Source organism: Lissotriton vulgaris, unplaced genomic scaffold (genome assembly GCF_964263255.1).
Source record: "Lissotriton vulgaris unplaced genomic scaffold, aLisVul1.2 SCAFFOLD_1386, whole genome shotgun sequence".
In the NCBI taxonomy this organism is placed as follows: Eukaryota; Metazoa; Chordata; class Amphibia; order Caudata; family Salamandridae; genus Lissotriton; species Lissotriton vulgaris.
The window spans coordinates 297,881-304,400 of NW_028244137.1; the positions used below are offsets into that span (position 1 = coordinate 297,881).

At 52.3% G+C, this 6,520-nt stretch overlaps 1 protein-coding gene across 1 annotated transcript; it reads right to left on the reverse strand.

Annotated features, from left to right (window-relative positions):
• Positions 1-1,282: 1,282 nt before the first annotated feature.
• LOC147668137 (uncharacterized) lies at positions 1,283-6,004 on the reverse strand. The gene has a single exon (XM_086948758.1). It carries the CDS (start codon positions 5,975-5,977, stop codon positions 4,445-4,447), a length of 1,533 nt encoding a protein of 510 aa, XP_086804884.1. The 5' UTR covers positions 5,978-6,004; the 3' UTR covers positions 1,283-4,444.
• Between the last annotated feature and the right edge of the window lie 516 nt (positions 6,005-6,520).

Genomic DNA, 6,520 nt, shown 5'->3' on the forward strand with positions numbered 1-6,520 from the left:
AGAAACGTATTAAGAATTAAACTTTTCGTCAGCTCTCTCTCCGATCAATACTTTCACCATCATGCACAGATTCTGTCCTTTCACCAGTTAGGAGTTGGTTGGTTTATTCTCTGTAAATAAGAAAGATCACTCCTCCTCCGCACAGCACCGCCTGTGCCCGTTCTCTCCCTGGATGCCCCTGTGTCTCTCTGCCCGGTTTCCCTTCTTCCCCCCTCGCTGCCCCGTATCCCTCAGCACGGTTTTTCCTTCTGCTCCCCTCGCGGCCCCCATGTCTCTCTGCCCGTTTTTGCCTTCTGTTGCTTAGCTGCCCCTGCATTTCTGTGACCTTTCTGCCTTCTGTGCCACTCATTTCCCCCCGTTCTTTGTGACGTTTTCTGCCTTTTCTTGGGACTTTTCTGCCCTGTGCCACTTGTTTCCCCCCGTTTTTGTAACCTTTGCTGCCATTTCTTGTGACCTTTTAGCCTCTGTGCCACTTGTTTCCCCTGTTTTTTGTGACCTTTTCTGCCCTTTCTTGGGACCTTTCTGCCTCTGTGTCACTCGTTTCCCCCTCAATTGTTGTGCCTTTTTGTCTTCTGTTTGCTTTGTCGCCCCTTGCCGCTGCGTCCCTTGCGGCCCCGCCCCCCTGACTGCCCATTCGCTGCCCCAACCTCCCACCTCCCAGCTGCTCCTCCCTCCCACCTCCCCATATAGGCTGGCCGCTGCGCGGTGAGGAGAGCGACCCTTGACCCTTCCAGGTAGATCGCTCCCCCTCCGCACAGCACCGCCTGTGCCCATTCTCTCCCTGGATGCCCCTGTGTCTCTCTGCCCGGTTTCCCTTCTTCCCCCCTCGCTGCCCCGTATCTCTCAGCACGGTTTTTCCTTCTGCTCCCCTCGCGGCCCCCATGTCTCTCTGCCCGTTTTTGCCTTCTGTTGCTTAGCTGCCCCTGCATTTCTGTGACCTTTCTGCCTTCTGTGCCACTAATTTCCCCCCATTTATTGTGACCTTCTGCCCTTTCTTGTGACCTTTTGCCCTCTGTGCCACTCATTTCCCCCGTTTACTGTGACCTTTGTGACCTTTTTGCCTTCTGTGCCACTCGTTTCCCCCTGTATTCTTGCGACCTTTCTGCCCTCTGTGCCACTCATTTCCCCCTCAATTGTTGTGCCCTTTTGCCTTCTGTTTCCTTTGTCGCCCTCACCGCCCCGCCGCTGCGTCCCCTGCGGCTCCGCCCCCCTGACTGCCCATTTGCTGCCCCCACCTCCCGCCTCCCAGCTGCTCCTCACTCCCACCTCCCTACACATGCCGGCCTCTGCGCCGTCGCTCCGCTGGTGAGCGGCAAGCCCGTCTGCGCCCGCCCACATCTGGACCTCGCCCAGCGCCAGAACCCCTGGCCCCCGCACCCGCCACGACGACCGCCGCCACTACGACGTCAGCACTCTGCACGCTCTCAACCCTGGACGGACCCACAATTGCTTCAAGGTCGCCCCGAAACGCACACACAGTCCCTTCACCTGCTGGAACTGCAGCTACACCAGCCACAGAGCCGACGGACCACCCGCCAAGAAAATCCTCGACCACCTCCGATGCATACTACTGAACACCTGCTCTGCAAGTAAACACGCCGTCGAGCTCTGGGACCTGCTCAACACAATCTCCCCAGACGTCGCCTTCCTGACAGAGACCTGGTTGACCACCTCCTCCGCACCCGACAACGCCATAGCCATCCCAGATGGCTACAAGATCACCCGCAGAGACCGCACCAACGGAGTCGGAGGAGGAATGGCTATCGTCCACAAGAACAGCATCAGGGTCTCGACTAGCACAGACGGCGCACTCAGCACCGCCGAACACATGCATTTCCAGAGCCACACAGACCCCAACTCCACCCTCAAAGGCACCCTCGTCTACCGACCCCCAGCACCCTGCCCCCAGTTCAGCGACTCCATCGCCGACTTCATCAGCACGCACGCCCTGACCTCTACCGACTACATCCTCTGCAGAGACCTGAACTTTCACCTTGAGAACAACAACAACAACTCCACAACCCTGATCGATAACCTTGCCAACCTCGGACTGAGACAACTCGTCACAACGCCCACCCACTCCGCCGGCCACACGCTCGACCCCGTCTTCTCCTCAAGCCCGCACGTCTCCATCAGCCACACCACCGAACTCCTCTGGACCGACCACCGCTGCATCCACTTCACCTTCCAGAAACCCACCACACACCACCGCACCCAACAGATCCCCCGCCGCTGCTGGAGCAAAATGACCGTAGACATGCAAACCTCGCTCTCAGCCCACCCACCGAACCCTCCAACACCGACATCGCTGCCCACAACCTCAGACGCTGGATCGAGGACTGTGCCAACAGCCTCACCCTGCTGAAGAAGCCCCGCCCACAGAGACACCAGCAAGAGGGCCAGCTGGTTCACCCCAGAACTCCTACATTCCTAGCAAGCCTGCCGGAAACTAGAGAGGAAATGGCTCGACAACAACGCTCACGACAGCAAGGAGCTCTTCAACATCGTGAAGGAACTCTCAAACGCCAGCTCCAACACCAACAACATCCCGCCGTCACAAGCCCTGTGCGACTCCCTCGCTACCTTCTTCCACCGCAAGATAGCAGACATCCACAACAGCTTCAACACCGAGACAGCCCCAACAGACAGCAACACAACAGACCCTCCGCACACCATCTACCATGTCCCCTTGCTAGCCTGGACCAGCGTGAGCGTCGATGACACCATCAAGATCATGAGCACAATCCACTTCGGCTCTTCGTCAGACCCATTTCGCACCACGTCTTCAACAAAGCAAGCAGCTCCATCGCACCCCACCTACGCAACGTCATCAATCTCTCCCTTGAGACCGCGACCTTCCCAGAGAGCTGGAAACACGCTGAGATCAACGCCATACTCAAAAAACCCAAGGCAGAACCAAGAGACCTCAAGAACTTCCGACCCATCTCTCTACTCCCCTTACCGGCCAAGGTCATCGAGAAAATCGTTAACAGATACCTCGAAGAGAACAGAATCCTGGACCCTTCCCAGTCAGGGTTCCACAGCAACCACAGCACCGAGACCGTCCACATCGCAGCCACCGACGACATCAGGACCCTGCTAGACAATGGGGAAACTGCAATGGGGAGCCCTCTCAGCCAGCTTCGACACCGTCTGCCACTGCACACTACGCGCACGCCTCCATGCCGCAGGGATCCAAGACAAGGCTCTGGAATGGACCACCTCCTTCCTCTCCGGCAGAACCCAGAGCGTCCGCCTCCCCCAGTTCCGTTCCGAAGCCTCCGAGATCATCTGCGGCGTACCCCAAGGATCCTCCCTCAGCCCGACACGGTTTAACATTTACATGGCCCCGCTCGCACACGTCGCCCGACAGCACAACCTCAACATAATCTCCGACGACACTCAACTGATCATCTCCCTGACCAAGGACCCCATCACCGCCAAAGCCAACCTCCATGAAGGAATGAAGGCCGCCGCCGACTGGATGAAGATCAGTCGTCTGAAGCTGAACTCGGACAAGACAGAGGTCCTCATCCTCGGCTCCAACCTGTCAGCCTGGGACGACTCCTGGCGGCCAATGGCACTGGGGGGCAGCCTCGACCCCCACCGACCACGCACATCCTCGACTCAACGCTCTCAATGACCAAGCAAGTCAACGCCGTCTCCTCCTTCTGCTTCAACACCCTCCGCATGCTCCGCAAGATCTACAAATGGATCCCGACAGATACAAGAAAGACAGTCACCCAGTTCCTCATCAGTAGCAGACTCGACTAAGGAAACGCCCTCTACGCAGGAGCCCCGACCAAGCTCATCAATCGACTACAACGCATCCAAAACGCCTCAGCATGACTGATCCTCGATGTACCACGACACAGCCGCATCAACCGCCATCTGAGAAACCTGCACTGGCTTCCCGTCAACAAGAGGATATCCTTCAAGCTCCTCACCCACGCACACAAGGCACTCCACAAGACCAGCCCAGCCTACCTCAACAGAAGGCTCTCCTTCTACACCCCCAACTGCCAGCTACGCTCCGCCGACCTCTCACTCGCCACCGTCCCGCACATCCGAAGAACAACCACCGGCGGGAGATCCATCTTCCACCTCGCTGCCAAGACATGGAACACCCCCCACTGAGCCTACGACAGACCCAAGACCTGCTGACCTTCAGGAGGATACTAAAGACCTGGCTGTTCGATCAGTAGTGGCCCCCACCTCCCCCCCCAGCGCCTTGAGACCCTCCTGGGTATGAGGGGCGCTTAACAAATGATTGATTGATTGATTGATTGATTGACTGATTTACTGATTGATTTTTGTAGGTCTGATGACCCACTACAGCTCTTTAAACATTCACTGCATTGGAATGGCTTTTCCCCAGTGTATGTTCATTTATGTTTTTGTAGGCCAATAACTGAAAGAAGCTCTTCACACATTCACTGCAATCCTATGGTTTTTCTCCTGTGTGTGTTCGTTGATGTCTTCGAAGATTTGATAACTGACTAAATCTCTTCACACATTCATTGCAATGGTATGGTTTTTCCTGAGTGTGTGTTCGAATATGTTTTCGTAGGTCGGAGGACCCACTGAAGCTCTTCGCACATTCACAGCACTGTAATGGCTTTTCCCCTGTGTGTGTTCGCTGATGAATCCTGAGATTTGAGGAATCACTAAAACTACTTCCACATTCACTGCAATGGTATGGTTTTTCCCCAGTATGTGTTCGCTGATGTCTTTGTAGGTGTGATAACCGACAGAAGCTCTTCACACATTCAGTGCAATGGTATGGTTTTTCCCCTGTGTGTGTTCGCTGATGAACTTGAAGAATTGATAACTGACTGAACCTCTTCAGACATTCATTGCAATGGTATGGTTTTTCCCCAGTGTGTATTCGCTGATGTCTTTGGAGTTGTGATAACCGACTGAAGCTCTTCACACATTCACTGCAATGGTATGGTTTTTCCCCAGTGTGTATTCGCTGATGTCTTTGGAGATTTGATAACAGGCTAAAGCTCTTCACACATTCATTGCAATGGTATGGTTTTTCTTCCCCAGAGTGTGTTCGCTGATGAACTTGAAGTTGTGATAAATGACTGAAGCTCTTCACACATTCAGTGCAATGGTACGGTTTTTCCCCAGTGTGTGTTTGCTGATGTCTTTTGAGGTGTGATAACTGACTGAAGCTCTTCAGACATGCAGTGCAATGGTATGGTTTTTCCCCTGTGTGTGTTCGCTGATGAACTTGGAGTTGTGATAACTGACTGAATGCCTTCACACATTCATTGCAATGGTATGGTTTTTCCCCTGTGTGTGTTCGCTGATGAACTTGGAGTTGTGATAAATGACTGAAGCTATTCACACATTCAGTGCAATGGTATGGTTTTTCCCCAGTGTGTGTTCGTTGATGAACTTGGAGTTGTGATAAATGACTGAAGCTCTTCACACATTCAGTGCAATAGTATGGTTTTTCCCCTGTGTGTGTACGCTGATGAACTTGGAGTTGTGATAACCGACTGAAGCTCTTCACACACTCAGTGCAATGGTACGGTTTTTCCCCCATGTGTGTTAGCTGATGATCTTGGAGTTGTGATAAATGACTGAAGCTCTTCACACATTCAGTGCAATGGTACGGTTTTTCCCCAGTGTGTGTTTGCTGATGTCTTTGGAGGTGTGATAACTGACTGAAGCTCTTCACACATTCACTACAATGGTATGGTTTTTCTCCTGTGTGTGTTTGCTGATGTCTTTGAAGAATTGATAACTGACTGAATGACTTCCCACAGTCATTGCAATGGTATGGTTTTTCCCCTGTGTGTGTTCGCTGATGTCTTTGAAGAATTGATAACTGACTGAATGCCTTCCCACATTCATTGCAATGGTATGGTTTTTCCCCTGTGTGTGTTCGCTGATGAACTTGGAGTTGTGATAACCGACTGAAGCTCTTCACACACTCAGTGCAATGGTACGGTTTTCCCCCCATGTGTGTTCACTGATGATCTTTTAGGGGTGCTAACTGACTAAAGTTCTTCACACATTCATTGCAATTGCACGTTGCTTTTCCTGCGTGTGTTTACTGATGGCTCTTTAGTAGTGATCACAAACTAAAGCTCTTGCTGCTTGTGTATAATTTCTCTTTCTTGGTTAGTGTCTCTGGGTCGGGTTTATATTTGTCTGCATCCCAGGACTGTGTTTCCTGAGGAGCTAACATGGTTGATAAAGCACTTGTGTTATTCACACATTCCTTGTATGTGTGTGGTATTTTGGATGGTTGATTTCAGATTTCACAATGAAATACAAGACTCACCAACTACATATATTATAATTGTGGCAAGTAAAGCTTCTTTGTAGGTGGTTATGTTTTTAGATTGCGGAATGGTTTCGCATGTTTATGAGTGAAGATCAGTCTTCCTTCTGGTCGAAGCAAATTGGGACAGTCTGTTGTAGATCAGAGACCCTCTCTTTCTTTTACCCTTCAGTTGTCTGGCTCCACTCCCTTGTGCTTTTCTCTTGTTCCTGTGGTTTG

What these genes read in the sequence shown, in the direction of transcription:
- LOC147668137 (XM_086948758.1), bottom strand. Translation starts at nt 5,977, where the DNA reads ATGGGGGGAAAACCGTACCATTGCACTGAGTGTGTGAAGAGCTTCAGT.